General features: G+C 39.3%; 3 protein-coding genes across 3 annotated transcripts; all 3 read left to right on the top strand.

Moving 5' to 3' along the window:
- The first annotated feature begins 11 nt into the window (after positions 1-11).
- LOC103987745 (protein MEI2-like 2) lies at positions 12-8,160 on the top strand. The gene is made up of 13 exons (XM_009406133.3): positions 12-806; positions 2,608-2,651; positions 2,761-2,877; positions 2,968-3,437; positions 3,997-4,155; positions 4,236-4,352; positions 4,460-4,611; positions 4,996-5,087; positions 5,197-6,160; positions 6,252-6,336; positions 6,418-6,486; positions 6,646-6,825; positions 7,577-8,160. Exons 2-13 carry the CDS (start codon positions 2,618-2,620, stop codon positions 7,709-7,711), a joined length of 2,574 nt encoding a protein of 857 aa, XP_009404408.1. The 5' UTR covers positions 12-806; positions 2,608-2,617; the 3' UTR covers positions 7,712-8,160.
- Positions 8,161-15,720: 7,560 nt separating this feature from the next.
- LOC135640832 (protein MEI2-like 5) lies at positions 15,721-18,668 on the top strand. The gene is made up of 10 exons (XM_065155603.1): positions 15,721-16,121; positions 16,281-16,439; positions 16,528-16,644; positions 16,722-16,873; positions 16,964-17,046; positions 17,153-17,888; positions 17,986-18,070; positions 18,156-18,224; positions 18,308-18,487; positions 18,582-18,668. The coding sequence occupies exons 1-10, from the start codon at positions 15,768-15,770 to the stop codon at positions 18,666-18,668; spliced, it is 2,022 nt and encodes a 673-aa protein (XP_065011675.1). The 5' UTR covers positions 15,721-15,767.
- A 773-nt stretch (positions 18,669-19,441) lies between these two features.
- Positions 19,442-20,499, top strand: LOC135640471 (uncharacterized). The gene has a single exon (XM_065154934.1). The coding sequence runs from the start codon at positions 19,474-19,476 to the stop codon at positions 20,281-20,283; it is 810 nt and encodes a 269-aa protein (XP_065011006.1). The 5' UTR covers positions 19,442-19,473; the 3' UTR covers positions 20,284-20,499.
- The last annotated feature ends 1,962 nt before the right edge of the window (positions 20,500-22,461 follow it).

Genomic DNA, 22,461 nt, shown 5'->3' with positions numbered 1-22,461 from the left:
GAAGTCGCTTCACCAGACCACGGTTGACTTGGTCAAGCGTACAAGTCGTCGATCCGATCCGACACGGAACTTAGTAGGGCCAGCCCGATATCCGCCACGTGTCTTTAAGCTTCCGCCAAAACGGGCCGATTCGGCCCATTTGAGCCGCCCCACGACAATAACAATAAATGAAGTCACCCAAATGATTAGACTACGCTCGATCGCATTCACATTGGGCCATTCAATTACATCATCATCATCATTAATGTGATTGGATTATATGGCATTATCCAAATCCATGTGATGTATGGCATTAACCCTCCACCACGCTCGTCGGCGGTAATCTCGAAAGTAGACGCGCCACCCATGTCACGATTCTATTCATTCCATCCGCGGGATGAAGATCTAAACGGATCGATTCCACAGGTACGGAGCGAGCGAAGCGAGAGGCGCAGGCAGTACAGTGGGCGACGGTCTTGGTGGCGTCAACGGACTTCAAGTTCCATTCAAAAACAGTTGAGAATTGCGGCGCACTAAATGGACTATCATTCCAATCAATCATCGCTTTCCATATCCTTTTGCTCTCCTTGTCGAAGGGGAAGAGGGGACGCACCTCCGCAGCAATAATAGAGGCGGAACGAGAGGGGGCGACCGGTTCCTCTTTCCTGGGTTTCGCTCTTGATTTCGGCCGATTGGGGTGGATCTCCCTGTCGGTTATGCTGGGACTCCTGGGTCGAACTCGGTGGAATTGCGCCCCCGGTATTCGCTTCTGTTTTGGAGGAATCTAGGGTCACCTCTGACGCGGATCTGAGTGGTTGCGTCGCTTGGTAAGGGTCTGCTCCGCCTTTGTTCTGTTATTTGCTTCGATTCTTGTGTTGGGTTTGAGATGTAATGTGTTGATAAGTTGGATCCTTTGTTGCTTAAGAGGTGAAATAAAGGTAAATGCGTGCATTGTCAGGGTTCTTCTGGATTGTAATTTGGTGCAGATGTGCCGAAGGACGGCTGAAACCTATCGTAATTTGAATGCCACGTTCAGCTCTTTTGTATTAGTAGTTGGATCACTGCTTCCCCGTTGCTGATCGAACAAGGTTGCACTGTAATTTATGGTTCCATGCATTTGATGTCCTATGACTTTGGTGAACCAGTATTTGTTGACGGCCATATTTGATTGTCAATTTTGTGGTACATACTTTATGAAGTTGGGAGATGATCACATGGTAGATTAACCATTTCAATTGTGTGATCCCTGTCTTGGCGTGGCACAAGTTAATTGGTATTGTCAGTGTCAAAAATGATCGTCAACCTGACACTATGAAGTTGATCCGACCTGATCCGTTTTTCGAATGTTGTTGTATTTACAAATCAAATTCCTGTGGATATGTCTGCGCTGGCTATCCTTCCTCTGTCTCGCTTCCTTAAGAGTGGATTCCATCAAAGTCGAGGAATCCTACAAAACTATTTAGTGGCATGTCCGACAAAATCCCTTTGATGTTTAAATCAACGAATGGATGAAGGAAGTGAGTTTAGTTTGGAAAGTTCAAAGGGGAGAGCATCCCTGGAGGAGAGCCCAAGTTGGGTATCCACAGGGAATATTTCCTTTTAGATATTATACTGATTGGGCACTCTTAGGTGCTGACTGTGCACGCTTAGGCGACTCTACCTAATCATCATATTGACTGAGTCTTTGAGTCTTCGAGGCCAATTGGGTGACAGGTGTAAAGTCATGATTGGTTGTCTATAATCTGACTAGATGCCACATGCCGAGTTCCAATTAGTTGTCAATTCTAGTTACATTGTGTGTCAACAATTAATTAAAGTTTCCTATCTTGAACCTCAGATAAGTTATTGTTTAAATATTTTTTAATTTAAAATAAAAACGAAAACAAAATTAAGATTTCTAACAGTATTCAATGCCCACCTTAACCCCTGTTTATACTGGTGAACTCCTCTCCTTTTCTTGATCTTGGGATAAGTTTGGAATTATTTAATTATTATTTTAAATATTTAATATCTCATGCCTTTACGATATTAATCAATTTATATTTTGAATGTGAAGAAAGATAATGCATGTTTAAAATTCAAGTAATTGTTTTGATATTGTATCCTGACATAAAAAATTGATGTTAGGAATTCACGTCTGGAATGATGATTTGGCACTAATGATTCATATGTCTGATAAGAGTTTTTGCTTTACTCATAAATAGGTGATTTGATCTATGTTGTAATAAATTTGTAAGTGATTGAGAAAAAAAATATGTAGTTATGAATGAAGAGGCGTTGAAGCATGGTGTGAATTTTTTTAACATAGAGATACCTTGAATTGGGATATAACGGTATTTTTCTAGGTTCTTAAGAATTCTTATGTTAGAAGAATCTTCCAAACAATTTCTGAAGGGCCATGGAGTGCCCATATGTTGAACTGAACCATGAAATGTATGCATGTTCAATGTTGAAGTGAACAATCTGAAGATGGTAGTTTTTTTTTTTTTCATGGTCCTTTCATAAGACTCCTGTTGGGAAATATGTAGTATAACAGTGTTGTATTATTCTCTCGGTGCATGTGTTGCACAAAACTTTGCCTTCCAAATCTATCTTTATTACCATCTGTGTTTCATTGTGATGCTGTAGGGTAAGTACAATGGAGCAGGCCTCGGAGAATTCTGTCCCTATATGTAAGTAAATTCGAGACTTTCTTTGATTAAGTTGGTCAGTAATGCTTCTTTTACCCAAAACTGACTGTATCCTTTTGAATCTTCTTTCACCCATATCTCTAATCTGTAGGGACTGCGAGGAAGGCTGAAAATGCATGGGTTATTCCATCCAGCTCCAATGCACTTTATGGATCAAGTGATGTTAGCCTGTTCTCAAGCTCATTGCCTGTGCTTCGTCATGATAAATGTATGCTTCTCTCTTTTTTTTTTTAAACATTTCATAACTTGTGACTAGTGTCTACTAAACTAACACTACAGATCTTGTTTTGTCATTCAGTGAACTTTAGAGATTCACATGTTGGTATTCAATCAACCGTCAATGCAGCTTCTAAATTGAAAAAGCTGAACAATGATATGGAGGGCAAGGATCCCTTGGATGATCTTGACCTTCAAGAGATTGGGGTCATGTTACCTGATGATGAAGAAGCTCTTTTGTCTGGCATAATGGATGATTTTGACCTTAATGGGTTACCTGGTCAAGTTGATGAGTTGGAAGATTATGATCTATTTGGCAGTGTAGGAGGTATGGAATTGGATTCTGATCCTACAGAAAGCATTGCAATTGGTGTGGCAAAGTCAAGTGTCTCTGATGGGTCTTTAGGCAATGGGTTTAATCAGTACAGTCTTCCTAATGGTGTCGGGACTATTTCGGGGGAGCACCCATATGGTGAGCATCCTTCGAGAACCCTATTCGTGCGGAACATCAACAGTAATGTTGAAGACTCTGAATTACAGCTGCTCTTTGAGGTAATTGTTTGTGTTTTTGTTGTATAGCTTTTTCTGCTATCAGTCTGCTTCAGCTCATTTGTAGCTTAATTTTTAGTTGCAAGGATAAATAAATTGATTTTGATGAATATTACGCACAAGATTTAAGATTGGTTATTCCTTGTGGTTTATGTCTTGTTAATGTATATTTTCCAATTGTTTAAGTGGTGCTAATATTGAAGCATATTTGCTATGTGTCATTATCCATGCTGCCGAGATTTCTAATTTTAATAAGAAGATTCTTGCTTTTATTTATATAATACCCATATAGTTGTGAAATGTATCCATGAAGTGGATAAGAGTATGCATTTTACTATGTTGGAATTAAGTGGTGGACTTCTTGTTGTTTGAGCGAAGATTACGTGAATTTATTGTCTACGTTCATGCATGATGGCAATAATTTGAATGATTTCGTGAGCAATGCTAGATTGATGGCCTCATATGGAATATTATATTAAATCATATTTTTCATATTTCCTTCCTATTCTAGAACTTTGTTTCTGAACTTTTTCCTGACATTTGATCATATCTGTTCTTTCAGCAATACGGAGACATTCGAAGTCTTTATACTGCATGTAAGCATAGGGGATTTGTGATGATATCTTACTATGATATACGATCTGCTCGATCTGCCATGCGTGCATTACAGAACAAGCCCTTAAGACGGAGAAAGCTTGACATACATTTTTCAATCCCAAAGGTCTGACTAGAGAACTTTTTTGTTCTATTTTACCATCATTTAATTTCTATCACTTGATCATATTCTGTCCTAATTTATAGGATAACCCATCAGACAAAGATATGAACCAAGGAACTCTTGTGATATTCAATTTGGAACATTCAGTTTCTAATGATGACCTTAAGCAAATATTTGGGGCATATGGGGAAGTTAAAGAGGTGGGAAATTTCTTCTTCAATATTGTTTATGGAAGATATTGATATTCACATAAGGTTACACATCACTCAGGTTTTTGCTAAGATGTTGCTTATTTACTATTAAGCAGATAAGGGAGACTCCTCACAAACGGCACCACAAATTTATTGAGTTTTATGATGTTAGAGCAGCAGAAGCTGCCCTTCGGTCATTGAACAAGAGTGACATAGCTGGCAAACGGATAAAGTTGGAACCCAGCCGTCCTGGTGGATCTCGTAGGAGGTATGTGTATGACATTGTTTGCGGATATTTTTTGGGGAGAAATGCTATAGCTGTAGATTCTTTTACTTTAATCTGAACTATTACATTGTAGTTTGGATAAGTTCTTATGAGCTCCGAGGTTCTAGTTTCATGCCTTTTAACTTAAATCTTGATATTCACATGGAAGCAAAATCTCACTCATAAGTTCTTGTTAATTACATCTCAACCTGTTTCTATTGCTCCTTGTTAAAGGATGATATGGTTCGAATTGACAAAAATCATAATGTCTTCTTCTCTAATTGACAGTTTGGATGATTTGTTATTATTAATAGACATTTTTAAAATCAAATTTTCTGTGGAGCTCTTATTTTTCACTTTGTGCTAAAATTTCAATCTTCTAAACAGCTTGATGCAACAACTGACTCATGAGCTGGAACAGGATGAAACCAGAGTTTATCGGCATCATGGGGGCCTGTCCACTGCCAATTCGCCTCCAGGTATCTTGGTGACGTGCGCTCCAATTCATATCTATTGGTGTTTAATCTCTCTTGAATGGCAGGTCCATTCAATATGCCATATTTGAACTGGATATCTCTTGAATGACAGGTCCATGGGCACAATTCAGTAGTCCAAATGATAACAATCCACTACAAATTTTTAGTAAGTCCCCTAGTGGTGCAGCAATGAGCCCTATTGGAAATAACGATATGTCTGGATTATCTTCTCTACTCTCTCCAAAGATATCTTCTGTGAAGATTGCGCCAATTGGGAAGGACCAAAATAGGGCCAGTCATCCTGACCAGATAAGCTCTAGCAGCAGTCCTTTTCTGGGAGGTGGATATCAACAGTCTCATTCCTTCCCAGATCACGGTCATGGAGTGCTGACTTCGACCCCAGGAAATTTAACTTCTTTTGGTCCTTCGACTCCAAATGCATCTGGTGTTGGAAGTCTGACTGGCCCACAGTTTCTATGGGGTAATTTGACTTCTTACATGGACAATGTGCAGTCTTCTTCTTGGCAGTCTCGAGCTACAGGAAGTTCAATCATGTCAAATGGACAAGGGCAAGCGCACAGCTTTCTCTATTCAAGCCATCATGGCTCATTCCTGGGGTCATCACACAATCAGCATCCACATCATGTTGGATCAGCTCCATCTGTTCCTTTCGTGAGGCAGTATGGATTTTTCCCCGAGTCACCAAAGACATCCTTGATGAACCAGGTCCCATTTCGAAACATTGGGATTAATCAAAATGGTGGTAGTTTACATATAAATATGACTCCTCGGGCCACAGTGAATGAAGGCATTATATCAGGAAATATGCCAGATAATAGTTCACCGAATGTGCGAATGATGCCCTCTCAGAGATTTGGACCTGTGCTCTTTCACAATGCTCCCTATTCTGGCCCAAGTTCCATTGGCATCAATGGTCTAGTTGATCGTAACCGCAGTCGGCGAGCTGACAACCAGGGGATCCAACTTGATAACAAGCAGTATCAGCTTGACTTGGAGAAAATCATTAAGGGGGAAGACACTCGAACAACGATAATGATAAAGAACATTCCAAATAAGTATGTATTTAAAAAAAAATCATAAAATGCTGTGCTGTTTTGCCAAGCATACAGAATTATGAGCCTAATTTGGATATTAATTGTTCTCTAGGTACACCTCGAAGATGCTTTTAGCTGCAATAGATGAAACTCACAAAGGCGCTTATGACTTTTTGTACTTGCCAATTGATTTTAAGGTAATATGCACAAAAGTCAAACAACAGTGGTTTGATGATAATGCCTTATTGATCTAATCTAATGTCGATTCTTTCATGCAGAATAAATGCAATGTGGGTTATGCATTTATAAACATGGTTTCTCCTGCACACATAATATCCTTTTATGAGGTTTTATTCTGCTCCTTGCTTGCTTGTTCTGTTCTAGTTCGGACTACTTGCTAAATTCTAAAATGTTTATTAGTGGGAGAGGGAAGTTTGGTAGGGCATATCAAACAATAAAATCATGTGAACTAGGGAGCTTCGCTGAACCTCTATATATACTTGCAGGGATTCAATGGGAAGAAGTGGGAGAAGTTCAACAGTGAGAAGGTTGCCTCTCTGGCATATGCACGAATCCAGGGTCGAGCAGCACTTGTTGCCCACTTCCAGAACTCTAGCTTGATGAATGAAGATAAGAGATGTCGCCCTATTCTTTTTGATTCTGAGGGAGCAGAAGCTGGTGATCAGGTAAAAGTCCAAAAATCTCTTGGGAACTATATGGAATAGTTGTTTATAATATATGGGACGTATATAAGCTGAAAAATTGGTGGATAAGCAATTTTGCTAAGGCTACTAGAGAATATTGAATGCTACTGTATAATAAAACCTCATGTTTAGCTTATGGGATTGTTAGGGCTCACCTGACATATTCCATGAATCAGGTGTATGTTTTGAGGCACTAATACCTTGTTTTCCTTTACAATCAATGTTATGCCATATGCTTAATGTCACACGAAATAATAATAATAATAATGCAATTGCCTGTGAGATATTTGATCAGGCACATGCTAAGGCAAGAATTAATATTTTTCTTTTGGCTGCATATGAATTATTCAGAGAGTTGGCCCAATCAGTTGCATATATATCCATGCAGGCAAGTATGCAAAGAAATGCTTAACTTGAATCTCTCTTTATTTTTCCTAATTTTGTAAATTCCATGGTTAATGGATGAAATTGCCAAATAAGTAAAATGGTGCCTGAACAAAAATCTTTGATTATATTTCTTGAGCCATACCTCTTCAAATGAAATATTGCAAAGTGGAATTCTACTGAGATATTTATGGCCTTTGCTGTTTCGTATGTTGAATTTTCTCCATCCTAGATTGTAATATAACATTTTAAATAAAGATGCTTACTCCATTATTCGCAGCTTCTTCCTCGGGCAATCTTTAGTATAGTGTAGTGGAAATGATTGCTAATGGATTATAAGGTTTTGCAGGAACTCTTTCCATTAAGTAGTACACGCGTTTATCAAGAAGATAGGACTGTCAACCTACTTCAGAGTGCACAAGGAATCAGTCCAAATGGGAATCCAGAGAAGAGCGCCTTTTCTGCAACTAGTTCGGAGGACTAGAAGTTCTTGGCAGCAACCATGTACCTGGAAATGCAACCTTTCCTTGGTTGTTCCAAGTGTAGAATACAGTGAGGGGGGGAAACTGCAGGTGCAATTGTATCAAAGGGTGTGTCCACTTTTGAACCCATGGATGCATCAAAGTTACCATTAATGGAAATAAGGGCAGGATCCTTTTTCTTTTTCTTTTCTTTCTTTTACAGATGATAGTATGATGTAAATAAATAAGGTTCAAGTGTATAGGGTGAGATGAGGCCAGTCTGCTGCTAGGCACATTGCTAACCTGCGGCGGCACCCTGGTCTTCTTTCTCTTCTTTCCGGGACCAAATTTATGTTCTCTCTCTAGGTGCAGAGTCGAAGAGTAGAATGAGTTCGGATGTCTTACTGTACAAAAATGATCTTAAATTTCCTGACCTACCAACAGTTAAGTATTGTAAGCGGTGGTATGTGCACATGAGGACTGCTTATTTCGGATCTTCGTTCTAAGTGGCGATTTATTTGTCCTCATGAATTTAATGTTTGGTACATTAGTGTGTGACAATGCATCTCTGCCTTTAAATAATACATATTCAGTGTTCGGATTGTTTTCTTATATAAATAATGATATCTTATCTTCATATAAATTTTTTTTGACACTGCTGTGGTAGGAACACTTTAAGATGGCTGTGTTAGGAACAATTTAAGCATGTTTTTGTATTTGGAGCATAATGATCATATATATCACCTCTAATGCTTTCATTTATCGAACTGTCTGCCACCTCTGTGATCAACCTACATTCTTTGTGTGTTATCTATACCTTCATAAATAGTCACAGGCCATCTAAATTCTTTTTTATTCATGAAAAAAAATAAAAAAATCTAACACCATTATTATTGAGCTTCTTTACCACCACATCGTATCACCATTTTATCAAATAGTGAATTAAAAAAAAAAAATCAAAGTTTTTGACACATCATAAACTATCATCCCATTTGCACATGTAAAAGTCAAAAGATCATCTCAGCTATAAGAGAATGTTTGCTATGATAGAGAATACTTATCTTTTTCTTATTTTTAGTCATACGTTATCGGCCTGAGAACTCTGGAATTATCAATATGAAGGATCCATATCAAAATAGAGAAGAAAGGTGAGTAGAGCTTCCGTAAGTCTTCTTGATCAATATAAATGGGAAGGAGATCGTTATAATCGATTTCTTTTGATGTATGTACACTTTTGTTTACCTCACCCTCTCTCCTACTAATATGTTTGCCAAAGACAAACATATTAGTAGGGTAAAAAGGTAGCAAAGCTTCCAACACATCTTAAAGTATTACATTAGCATGTGATGCATTCACCCGAGGTAAAATAATCATTTGAAGCATCAAACATATCCCCAAGCATCTCATTCATATGCAATGCATCTACTTAGAATTAAATAGCATCATAAAGTATCACCTTTTATGAGCAATATATGGGCTCAAGATAAAAATAATTGAAGCATTCAAGGCATCCAAAAGTATCTTTTTGTGCAATGCATCTAACTCGAAGAAGAGGCATTACATTTGCTCAAGTTCAAAAAAATATCATCACCGTCAAGATGTCAATAACTTGACTTTTATTGTTAGAAAATATTAATAATTGTTTTTATATGCCCCATGGTAGGGTATATAATATTTTCTTTTAGTTTCCATATTGATTGTGCATACTTAGGTGGTGTTATATCATCATTTTGTTAAGCACGCTTAGGTAGTGTCACATCTCAATCATGTTGACTAAGTCTCTTGGATCAACTGGGTTAACATTTGTCAAGCTATGATTGTTTGTCTATAATTTGACTAGATGTGAGTCCTAATTAATTATCAATTTACACATCATCCCCACCATTATGCTTAAGGGAAATTATTTGTTCTTGTCGGAGCATAATGTATTTGACAACAATTACCTGTATTAATAAATGATCAAGTAATATTCATTAATTATATAGGGTGCATAGAGAGTGTTGGAACATGAAGACATGAGAATATCGGGATGTGCTAATTTAAATTTCTTGTGTAGGGAGTATTAGACCTACGAGAGCATCATGGCATGTCAACTTAAATTGTCACATAAATACTATAGAGTGGGATACTATGAGATCGTTTAGGTGTGCTAACTTGAACTACCTACATATGAAGTATATGACGTAAGAGAGTACGGGAGTATTCGAGTGTACTAACTTGAACCGCCTATTTAGGGATTTTATGATGTAAGAAAATATAAGAGTCTTTGGGCGTACTAACTTATATTGCCAATATAAAATATATCGGATGTAGAAGGCATAAGAGTGTTTGGACACGTTAACAAAACTATTTGTATTAGGAGTATTAGATGTAGAAGACATGATAGAGTGTGTCGACTAAACTTACCTACGTAATAAGTATTAGATGCAAGAGACACATGAGGACCTCGAGAGACACCAATTTGAATTACTCATATAAGGTGTGTCAAATGAAAAAGACACAAGTGTTGGGGTGTGCCAACTTATATTGCTCACAAAGGAAAGTATCGTACATACACGAAGATATCAAAATATCAACATGACCTCCTTGCATATGAAGTATCAAATGATGTGCAAGAACGTTAGGCATGTCAACTTGAAGTGTGTATATACGAAATGTTAAACATAATAAACATAAGATATCAAAACATGTTGATTTGAATTATATATATACAGAAAAAAAAAGTGTTATACTTAGAAGATGGATGGATGAGGGTGTCGGGTTATATTAGTTTAAACTACTAAAATAGAAGATGGATGAGGCATCAAAATTAAAGATCTCACGGAAAATGAGCGATGCCATGCATTCAACGTCAATTAAAGCCAAGGATGTGACATTGAACCAAGCCGCAGACGTAAGTGTACCGACATGGAAGGGCAACACGACATAGGCAATGCTTGCGATGGCAACAACAGTGGTGTTGACTGTTTCGAAGTGGAGTTTAGTCCATCGACGACCAAGTTCAAGTCTTATTCGACTGGCTAAGGGCAACGATCGGGTTCAATCTGTTGATGGGTAAGTTCGAGTTTGATTTGGGTACATGGGCCCTGTTGGACCTGCACAGGCGCAGGCCGTCAAATCTGGCCCACGCAGGGTGTTCGACCCATAGCTTTGTTGGGCTCCTCCACAGGCCGGGCTATATGCGGTTTGAGTCCGATTCAACCAATTCACTATCGGCTTGGTTTGACAGGGATGAGATTGTGTTCGTGCTTGATATTTCAACTAGGATCAAATTGAGCTCAACGAGATTCAATGTAGGTGTGGCGAAACCACATAGACCTTAGAGTAATAATTAATAATGCAAGCCTATTGGGCCGCAAAGTAGCATGGGATATCCAGCCTCTAGCTACGTATGGTAATGGCTTGGCTATATATGCTGTCGTGGCAGCCTAGCCTACGCGCTGACATGGTAGCGGGACCGGAAGCTATTGGAGCAATGATTCTAGCTGATGTGGCATAAGATGCAATGTTTACATTGCGATGAATGTATTTATTATATGATAATGATAAAACATGCTATCGATCTATCATAAAAAATCTCATACTACGCCAAGTTCTTACTGAAATCCAATTTAATCAAAATGTCTAATTTTATAGGAGTTTTGGTGTGTTAAAGAAGAATATAATAAAATAGCTTGAGATCAAATTTCAAGAATTTAAAATTTATTTCTATCTTTAAATAGTGTTACATAAACAAAATATTTATCAAGTGAGAAGTCATATTTTGATTGTTCGATAAGTAAAGACGGTTAGGATCAATCAAAAATCACTTCCGCACTCGTTTGAGAATCAAAAATCACTTCCACACTCGTTAGAGAATGTAATATATATCCTGTCAAAATTGTGCCAAGGATATGATCGATAAAATCTTCTTTGATGCTTAAGTTAGTTGGAGATTTTTGATGATTTAATAAGGTGAGAACTAAAATTCTCAATTTGTTATTGTTGAATCAAAATGGAGGTTGATGTCTGGAATGGTTACACAAGTATTGATCCATAGATAAAGGATAAGAAAAATATTTATCTCCAATCAAGATTGGATAAGTGGTAGCCTATTCAAATTAGGATGGAAAGGGACCCAATCAATTATTGAGTCACATGGATATTAGCCCAATACAAAATGCTAAGTGAATATTTTTGCCCAAAGCCCATCAAACCATAATAATCAAGGTTAATTATTATTTACTTAAAGCATTCACTCAATTTTGTTACTAACTTGAACATTAGATGAACCACATTGAGAACCCTACTCGATCTTGGCTTTTATATAAGCTAGTATCAAATTGAATATATACGACATTCTCAGCAACACTTGATAATTTTTTACGCATGCTGACTTGAATTAAGTCGGGCTAATCCTAATATCATTAATATATCCCATATAATTTTAGCGTCAGGAGGGCATATGTTATAAGAACATCATTCGTATATCTACTCAACAAGTGCTATAGCAAGGGTGCTCCAACCTCTATCCACAACACTTTCACCTATGGCAAACAAAAGCATTAGTCTCTAATGCCATCATGTCAACTTTTAGTGCATCCTTTGATGACACAAGCATGACCAATATGTGATATGTTATTTATAAACAAAAGCATCCAGATATATCTTTCATGGACAAAAGCATTCCAACATCTGACACACTCTTTATAAACATAAGCTTCTCTAACGAGTGATGCATCTTTTATGGACAAAAGCATCTAAAGTATCTAATGAGTCTTTTATGGATAAAAGCATAGTAACTTCCTATGCATCCTTCACAAACATAAGTGTCTCTAATGTATGATGTATCCTTTGTAAATAAAAGTATCTCAACATCATAACAGATCGATGATGTTGTAGATGACTAATTGGTGGGGAGGTAATGTGTTCTATTAGTTGATATAGGCATCTTGACACCTTATTGCAAGTCGAGTGGCATTGGGCAATAAGAGTCCTTGTAACAAGTCAGGTGGTGATGGATGATATGCGTTTTCATAGCAAATTAGGTGAAGATAGGCTTCCATCACCTAACCTGTGCCTCTCGACATCTCCATTATAGACTCGGTGGCGACAAGCTTATGCCACTCAATATGGGTTCCTTAGCATCATTGCAATAGGGGATCAATCGTTGTCTCCTCTATCGCTTAATATGGGCCTCTTAGCATCTTCATATAGATCAAATAATAAGTTTTCACCTCTTGATGTTAGTTCTTTGGCATCGTTATAGTAGGGGATCTATTGTCGTCTCCTTTATCATCTAATATGGGTATATCAACTACTCTATAGCAAATCGATTGGCTACTCTAGATTCAATTGTTCCTTCCTCTGTTACTCAATGTGAGCACCTCGTTGGCACTATAGTGGGTTAGTCATATCTATTGTCAGTTGTTCGAAATGGATAGGTCAACCAATTAATTAAGATACTCCTCCACTCAATAGTATTATAGTAATTCGAGTGACATCATCTTGTCCACTGCTTGTTATAAGCTCCTCAATAGAATTATGGTAGTTCAGATAGTGTTGTCTCCTCCATTGCTTGATGTATGCTCCTCTATGGTACATAGCAATTCAAGCAATGTCGTCTCCTCCATTACATAATGTATCATTCTCGGATTTACCATCAAACACTCGATGTGCCTTTCTTGGGCTAAGCATCAAAGGTTATCCAATATATTCATCTCGGGTTAAGCATCGAAATGCATCTGACATGTCTTTAGGCTAAATATCAAAATGCGTGCTCCTGGGTTAACATCAAAGATTGTCTAATGCGCTCTCCATGGGCTAAGCATAGGAGTTTGTTCGATGCATCCTCCTTGAGTTAAGCATAAGAGGTTACCTATTATCTAGGATAATGTAACTTGATTCTATTCTATTTTTTTTATTTTTTTATTTATAAACATTTGATTATTAATTTATTATTATTATTATTATTTATTTGTAGCACAAGGGCTTGATTTCGAGCTAGCCCATTGGTTTGATCCACTTGGGCTGGTCATGCGGGACGGTTTGCTTGGGCTAGCCTATTTTAGCCTAGGCCTAGCAGGGGTGATCGAATCGTGAAATGATTAATTGATAACTAGCATCAGGTCTGGTTCTGTCAAATGGGCCAGGTTTGACTTGCTCAGATGTAAGCCACCAAGTCTGCATCGTGCAATAGGTTCAGCCCATTGATCTTGTAATACTAGTCCACAATATCGGGTCATAGAAACGCTGAGCCCAACCACATTGTTTAGGCTTTGGGTTCAACCGTGGTCGATTTAATTTGACTGGGTCAAGGTTGGTTCGAGTTAGATTCAAACTAAAAACAAATTGAGTTCAATTAGATTCGACTTAATAGGTTCGATTCAAACCCAATTCAAGTCAGATTCAACTTAACCACATAATCTTATACTTCCTTATAAAAGTGTAAGTCTTTTGAGTCTGATTCCATTGAGGGCTATAGGAATACATACAATCGTTTGTTCTACATAGAATTGATTGGGATGTCTCGATCAGTCAAAGAAACTATAAGATCATGTTATACCATATTATCGGGATAAAAGCTTAATAATAAAATATTAGATTTAATTTTAATTAATAAAATAAAAACAAATAAAATTAGAATTCATTTGGATAAAATAAAAAGAATAAGATTAAATTAAAACTCATCTTAATCACTTTAAATTTTGGATAAAATAATTAAATAGTTATCAATAACAAAGAAAATAAAAGGTGGTTTCATTAATGAATTAAATGGTAATTAATGCTTGCTGATGATGAGGTGCGACAAGTGATGGTTGACCGCCAGTCCGTCTGTTTGTGAGCACAACAATGGAAGAAAGACGACAATTGTCTCCGTCATGCTCGACAAAACTTAAAAGAGTTTTTAAGAAGTTATAGGAAACTGTAGATACAGTGATTTAAAGAGACTTCTTCTACATTAAGAAAGTTACAGGAAAGCGCAGACACAGTGATTTGCAGAAGAATCTTCGCAGACAACCGTCTGCATCATATTTGTCTTGCAAGAAATCAGTATTATATATTTGCTAAATCGATTTTCCTCATGAGGAATTATTACAAGTCTTAAATTAGTATTTCCTATCTTGAACTTAAAAATAAAAATAAAACTAAAATTATTTTTTTACCTTATTTGAAACCCTCGTTTATCTCGTCTCTCTCTCTATATATATATACACATCGACAAGAAAGACCCCATGCATGCTATCGGCTGTCGGTAGGTCTGATCCACCTTTCTATTTTGATTTGAGTTTCATATTATTCGATCGATGTAAATGTTTAATATTTTAAGTATTCTTGATAATAATCCATAAAATTTTCTAATGTAAAAGAAGAAAAAGGATGCAAATGAATCGTTTTTAATTTCATCGTATGGCATAAAAAATTGAGGATTAGATTGATCGCGACATAAATTTGTTAGAAAAATTAGGTGACCAAGTTTGGAATGTTGAAAAGGTGTTTTTGCTTTACTCGATGATTTCATTTAGATTGTAATCAATTTACAAGTGATTGAGAAAAATATTAAGTTGTAATTATATAATTATAAATTTCGTTAGTATAACTATTGAGATAAATTTCTATCCACTTAATGTGCATGCTAAGGAAAACTTTACCTTCCGAATCTATATTACCATCTGTATTTATTTGTGATGCTGCAGAGGAAACACAATGGAGCGGGCAACGAAGAACTCTGTCCCGATTCGTAAGTACATTTGGAACTTTGCTTGTTTAAGTTGGTGAGTTCTGTTGCTTTGACCCAAATTTCGTCGTTTACTTTGGAATGAATCGTAGAGACTTCAAAGAAGACTGACGATGTTTGGGTCACTCCATCTGCTTCCAATCCACTTGATGCAAAAAGTGATTTCAGCTTTTTCTCAAGCTCGTCGCAGGCGCTTCATCATGATAAACAACGTATGATGCTGCTTTCTTTTCATTTTTCTTAGTTTGCAACTATTGTATGCTGAACTGACGATACCAATCTTGTTTTGTCATTCGGTGAGCGTTACAGATTCACATAAGGGTACTCAGTCAACTCATGATGATAGGAAGGGTAAGGATCGAATGGATGATGTTGACCCTCAAGATGTTGGGATCATGTTACCTGATGATGAAGCAGCGCTTTTGTCCGGCGCACTGGATTGTCTTGACCTTAGTGAGTCGCCTGGACAAGTGCTTGTTGCGTTGGAAGACTGTGATCTTTTCTGCGGTGGAGGGAAAATGGAATTGGATTCTGATCCTAAGGAGAGCATTACAGTTGGTAGCTATTTAGGTAATGTAAACCATCAGTACACTCTTGCCAGTGGTGTTGGGACTGTTTCGGTGGCACACCCGCATTGCGAGCATCCTTCGAGAACTTTATTTGTGCGAAACGTCGACAATAATGTCGAAGACTCTGAACTGCGGTCGCTCTTTGAGGTAACTGTTTGTGTTCTTGTTGTATAGCTTTATTTGCAGCTTAATCTTGAGTGAGTCGCAAGGATCAATAGATTGCCTCTGATGAATTTAATGACTACTTTGATGGACGACAGGAATAATTTGAATGAATTTAAATCATATTTTTTTGGAACATTACAGAAATTTGGAGAAATTCGAAGTCTTTATACTGCATGCAAACCGAAGGGATTTGTGATGATATCTTACTATGATATACGAGCTGCTCAATCTGCCAGGCGTGCATTACAGAACATGCCCTTAAGGCGAAGGAATCTCGACATACATTATTCGATTCCGAAGGTCTGATAGGGATACTTTTCTTTATCCTATTTTGCTATCATTAAGTAGTTTGTATCGCTTGTCCATCCTCTGTTCTTGGAATTTCCAGGATAACCCATCGAACCAAGAGACGAACCAAGGAAATCTTGTGGTGTTCAATTTAAGACCTTCACTTTCTACTGAAGACATTGCGCAAATGTTCGGGGCGTACGGTGAAATCAAAGAGGTCAGTATTGCTTATGCAAGATCTTGATAACTCGCATAAGGTCTGTGATAAGATGTTGCTTGTTTACTATGGAGCAGATATGGGAGACTCCTCACAAACGGCACCACAAATTTATCGAGTTCTATGATGTCAGAGCAGCAGAAGTTGCGCTTCGATCATTGCACAACACTGAGATAGCCGGCATGCGATTAAAGATAGAACCCAGCAGCCATGGTGGAACTCGTAGGTAGTATGTATATGAGTTCAAATATGTGGTAGATTCTTGTTTACCTTAATTTGAACTATTACTTGTGTGCTAAAACCTCGATCTTCTAAACAGCTCGATGCAACAGCTGAGTCGTGAGTCTGAACAAGACGAGAGCGTAGTTCCTGGGGACCTGTCCATTGCCAATTCGTCTCCAGGTATCTATATCTTGCTGACAATGTTCTCAAGTTCAAATCTAATGGTGTTTATCTTTTTGATTCGAACACTTGCCATCGAATGAAGTGGATGTCTCTTGATTGACAGGTTCATGGCTACAACTCGGTATCCCGAATGACATTCCATATTGTCAGCAAGATACATGGAGAAATGATGACATTACACTAGAAAGTTTTGCCAAGTCCGCTGCGAACCCTACTGGATTATCGGGTTATCGTGACAAGATAAGCTCCAGCAGCAGCAGCAGTCCTTTACAGGGAGGTGGATCTCAACGATCTCATTCCTTCCCATATCTTGGTTGTGCTCAGGGAGAGATGACTTCAATCTCAGGAAATTTAACTTCTTTTGGTCCTCCGACTCCAAACACATCTGGTGTTCGAAATCAAAGTGTCTCACGGTATCCCTGCGGTACTTCGACTTCTTACATGGGTAATGTGCAGTCTTCTTCTTGGCAGCCTGGAGCTACAGGAGGCTCGTTCATGGCGGATGGACACGGACGAGAACGGAGCTCTCGCTACTCAAACCAGCATGGCTCGTTCATGGGGTCACCACACCATCAGCATGGATATTTAATCCCCGTGACACAAGACACTTCCTTCGTGATGAACATGACTCCTTCCGGTGGCAGTTCACTTGCGAACATGAAGAACCAAGGCATTACTGTATCAGGGAATGTGCCTTCTCATGGATTTGGAGCTGCGCCCTTTTACAATGCTCCTTATTCTGGCCGAGCAAACAACGACCAGTATCAGCTTGACTTGGATAAAATCACCAAGGGGGAAGACACTCGAACAACGATAATGATAAAGAACATTCCGAACAAGTAGATATCTTTTTCTCATATAGAATCATAAAAATCCGTGCAGTCTTGGCATGCATGCAGGATTATAAACCTAATTTGGATATTACATGTTCTCCAGGTACACCTCCAAGATGATTTTAGCTGAAATAGACGCAACTCACAAAGGCACCTATGACTTTTTCTACCTGCCAATTGATTTTATGGTAATATGCACGAAAGTCAAACAATAGTGTGGGTTGATGATGATAATGTATTATTGAGCTAATCAATGTTGGTTCTTTCATGCAGAAAATGTGCAACGTGGGTTATGCATTCATTAACATGCTGTCTCCTGCGCACATATTAACCTTTTACCAGGTTTTGTTCTGCTCCAGTTAGGACTACTTGGAGTATGATCATTTCTGGGGAGATTCACTAAACCCTTTAATGTATATTTGCAGGCATTCAGTGGGAAGAAGTGGGAGAAGTTCAACAGTGAGAAGATTATCTCTCTGGCATTTGCACGAATCCAGGGTAGAGCAGCACTTCTTGCCCACTTCCAGGACTCGAGCTTGATGGCTGAAGCTAAGATATGGCACCCTATCTTTTTGGATCCTGAGGGAGCAGAGGCTGGTGATCAGGTATAAACAAGCTAAGATGCTTACTCTATTTCAGTGAGCTATCTTCGGTACACTGAATTCGAGATGATTGCTAATGGATCAGAAGGTTTTGCAGGAACTCCTACCGCAAGCAGGACACAAGGAATCAGTTTGGATGAGAAGAGAGAAGAACACCTCATCTGGAGGTAGCTTTGAAGAGTAGTGGTTCTTCGCAGCAATCATGTACCTGCAAAGACTGACTTCCCTTCTGTGTTCATGGTGATGGGGAAAACTGCAGGTGCAACGGTGTCGTAGGGTGTGTTGTCAACCTTTGCACCCATGTGTGCATCAAAGTTACCATTAATGGGAACTGGGAAATTAAGACCCTTCTTTTTCTTGGTTTTTGGGGTACAGATAGACTGATTTAAAGATTGACTTTGATATTTAGTGTGCAGTATATGACAATTTATGTTTGCCTTTACTAAACTTTCTCTTGTCTCGACGACTCAGATTAGTTAAGTGCTTTGACCTTTAACATCCAATATTATGATAAATATACAAAAAAATCTTTATAAATATATAACTTAGTTCGTCAGAGCATTGTGTTCATCAACGACACTTGTGTTCAAAGATGTGACATGGATTCCATCATTAATTTTCCTGCCTAGTCTTGGAAGCACCAAACACGAGTGTCATACATCATCTTTTCGGATCCACGTACCAAAATCGGTGTCGAGGACAAGCTAAATTCATATGCATGTGTGACCGAGGACGGGGCAACGGGAGCCGAAGCGATGCAAGGGGGCGCGAATCATAAGGCAAATCCAACGGTTACAACGGTCATCCACCGTTGGGGGCAAGAACACAGCGATCACGGGCCTGATGAGTTGATCTGACGGTGACTGATGCAAGGACGATGCGACGTGGTGTCTGCTCTGGTAGGAGCATTTGACACGGAGGAGAACTCGCGCGTACAGACACGCCAGTATACGTTATAGTTCATACGACAGCTCAGAAGCCATCCAGCGATGGTTTCTTCTTCGCTTCGGTCATTGTCCGAGATGGATCATTCTATCCTTCCCACCTCGGCTCCGACACCTCCCTCCGTCTCCAACGCCGCCACTGCTGTATCCCCGCCCTCGTCTCCCAGCTTCCTCCTGCGGGTCTCCGTCTTCCTTGTCCTCGCTGCCTTCTCGCTGTGGGCAAATTTTGAAGCTTCCAAGGGCTTCGAGATTGCCGTCATCAACGCCGCCTCCGACACACATGCGGCCCGGCGCTTCCATCTCCTGTTCGTCTCCAACGGCCGCGCCGCCAGACTAGTCCTCAGCTCGAGCGATTTCGTTGAGCGCGTCCTCTATCCGGATGATTCGTTCCCTAGGAAGCCAGTGGGGCGGGTAACGCTTTACATGGCCGCCTTAGACCTCAACGAAACCGTCCTGGTCAGCCGTGGCCGCCGCCCAGGCGAGTTCGTAGTTCGGATGAGCCAAGCCGTCATGGGGGAGTCCGACGTGCAGGTGTCGGTGGCCTCCGCGGTGCAACGGGGCATGGCCCGCGTGTGGCTCTGGGACGGGCGAGGCCGGGCGCCGAGATCGCTTCTGGATGCCATGGTAGACTACCTCACCGTCTCAACCGGTCTGGTGTCGCCACGGATGAGGCGGAACGACGACAGTGCCGCACTCAACGCTGCTCCGTGCTGGGTGGAGCAGGATCGGTTGTGTGTAGCACGCATGAACCGAGCCATGCAGAAGGAATGGAACGAAAGCAAGCTAGAGGATGCCTGCGGCCTTCCTTCTGAAAGCTGTGCTCGGTCTTCCTACTCCTCATTTGAGACAGTATGATCACAAGGAAACATCCGAGCTACCTGCTGAACGAAGGCCTCAGATCATATTGGTGGGCACTTCCAAGTATGCTACTGCATGTTGTACTACTGCTTGATGGTGCACGCAATAACCTAGCCTGATGTACAAGACAAATATGCTACTTGCATGTTGTACTCCATTGATGTATCATCTATCATTAGTATCAATTCCACTGATGGCTTTGACACAGCAAAATCTATAATATGTAGCAAGCACGAGATCACGTTGGCAGAAGAGCTGAAGTTAGTTCTAATTATGGAGTAAAGTACATTGTTTCTATTAGGGGCTCAATAAGCCCTGCAGGAATCGACCATCAAACACAAGCTAGTGAATGTTGTTTGGTACGCTTAATGTTTCGATTATTTTATTTAATAGTCAGCATTAATATGCCTGTCTCAAGAAATAATTGAAAACCCGTACAAGCAATCAATGGATGTCAGCAAATACATTTTCCATAAATAGCGTTTAATTTAGGTCTACCAGTTAAACTAGTTAACATCTTTTAAATAAATATTTAGTTGAGTAGCATTTCTTTTCAACCTTATCAACACTTATTATAATTAAGCATAGTATTAGAATAGAAAGTCCTTAGTTCTTTTGCTTATTTTAGGGCTGCCTTCCAAGAATATAAATGGTTTTATCGTGTTCCATTTATCAACTTAAGCTTGAAATGAATCGGGAACTTAGCATAGAATTAGAATATAATTACGGCCCAAGAAAGTTGCAGAAGAGGACACGTTCTGGCGAAAAGGAGGATGACAGGGATGAATGCTACAGCAGCATATGGCCGTATCAATAAATTTCACCTCACGTTGCACAGAACCAATTAAAGACTATTACGTTTTGGGTAGGTAAGATATATTAAAGAGGAAGTGATCGTACAAGTAAAACAGCAATGCTGCAGAGAGGACTTTTGTTGATTGCGAAAAGAAGAGAGTACACAACCAATAATGCATAAGTATCAGCATAGCTAAATGTAGATTATAGCCTCCTCCAGTAAACTGAAGCTACAAATATCAAAATTTTCATATCAGCATAGCTAATGTAGATTATGTACACACACAGACACACACTTTGCATAAGTTGTGGTCACTTCAAGTGGAACAAAATATTTCTTTATATCGACGTATATGTGTACACCGACAACAAAAATGCTTGGGGAAGTACGTATACTGAGAACAAGATACTTCCAAGGCATCAGGCTCCACTTCTTTACAGTCATTTCATGTTCTCGGTCTTTTCATTGTGTCCGATAATGCATTCTTTTCTGTAGCTACGACTAAAGTGTACGAAGCGTGAATGTTTTGTGTGACATTGTTACCCCACACTGGTTTTTGGGAGCTCAAGCTTAGCGGTGCTGCTGTTCCACTTCGTGACGGGGGAGGTGAAATGGAGTGGAGGCAGTAGCAGGCCTTTGCCTGGTTTGCTAGTTTCAGTAACCAGGGTGGCCGAGCTCGTACTGCATTAATGTCGGTGCCGGGCATAGTGTAGAAGCCACGGCGTCTGTTCTTTCATGCATGCGAAAGCCGGCGATGGTGTTTGTGCAGAGTAGTCGGTCGCACGCTCCGCTGCTCACCTCTGTTGCGTCGTCCGTTCGACATTGATAAGTTATGGACGGTCCCATAGGTCACTGAGAAACCACCATTCATGGCACGGCGGGCCTCGGATGTTCCCTTGTGTGTCTCGCATCTCAGTTGTTTATCTTGTCCTCGTGGAGTGTCGAGTAGAAAACGTTGCCAAATGTGTGGATATGTGAAACTTGATCCGATTAATAATATCAACCGGATAGAGTGATTTTAATAGGGATATATGTGTTAGAAATATAAATTAAAATTAGCTTAAGCTTTCATATATAATAATATTGATAAAAAAACAATAAATCACGGAAAATGATACCCATCAAACCTATAATTTCAACCTTCCACAGCATGACTCGAGGCAAGTTGGGCTACCAACGCTGTTGGTCCAATTTGGGTGGGCTGCTTGACTCACAGGCCCAGGTACTGGAGCAGGGCACAGATGTAATTTCGGCGAATCTTCTGTCTCTTGCTGCCACGTAGGTAAATGCCAAGCGGATGCCATTACTAATAATCCAAATCACTACTCGATGATTGCACGCATCTACAGATCTTTAAAGGCGAGCCAATTATTTTTTTC

Source organism: Musa acuminata, chromosome BXJ3-6 (genome assembly GCF_036884655.1).
Source record: "Musa acuminata AAA Group cultivar baxijiao chromosome BXJ3-6, Cavendish_Baxijiao_AAA, whole genome shotgun sequence".
Taxonomy (NCBI): Eukaryota; Viridiplantae; Streptophyta; class Magnoliopsida; order Zingiberales; family Musaceae; genus Musa; species Musa acuminata.
Note: the sequence above shows the minus strand (reverse complement) of the source record. Positions and strands in the feature narration are given on the sequence as shown.

Bases quoted from the DNA above. Each gene is read 5' to 3' on its own strand.
- LOC103987745 (XM_009406133.3), top strand. From the start codon at position 2,618: ATGGAGCAGGCCTCGGAGAATTCTGTCCCTATAT. The intron at 3,438-3,996 runs GTAATTGTTTGT...CTGTTCTTTCAG, and splicing joins AATTACAGCTGCTCTTTGAG to CAATACGGAGACATTCGAAG. The intron at 4,612-4,995 runs GTATGTGTATGA...TCTTCTAAACAG, and splicing joins CCTGGTGGATCTCGTAGGAG to CTTGATGCAACAACTGACTC.
- LOC135640832 (XM_065155603.1), top strand. From the start codon at position 15,768: ATGGATGATGTTGACCCTCAAGATGTTGGGATCATGTTACCTGATGAT. The intron at 17,889-17,985 runs GTAGATATCTTT...CATGTTCTCCAG, and splicing joins ATAAAGAACATTCCGAACAA to GTACACCTCCAAGATGATTT. The intron at 18,071-18,155 runs GTAATATGCACG...TCTTTCATGCAG, and splicing joins ACCTGCCAATTGATTTTATG to AAAATGTGCAACGTGGGTTA.
- LOC135640471 (XM_065154934.1), top strand. From the start codon at position 19,474: ATGGTTTCTTCTTCGCTTCGGTCATTGTCCGAGATGGATCATTCTATC.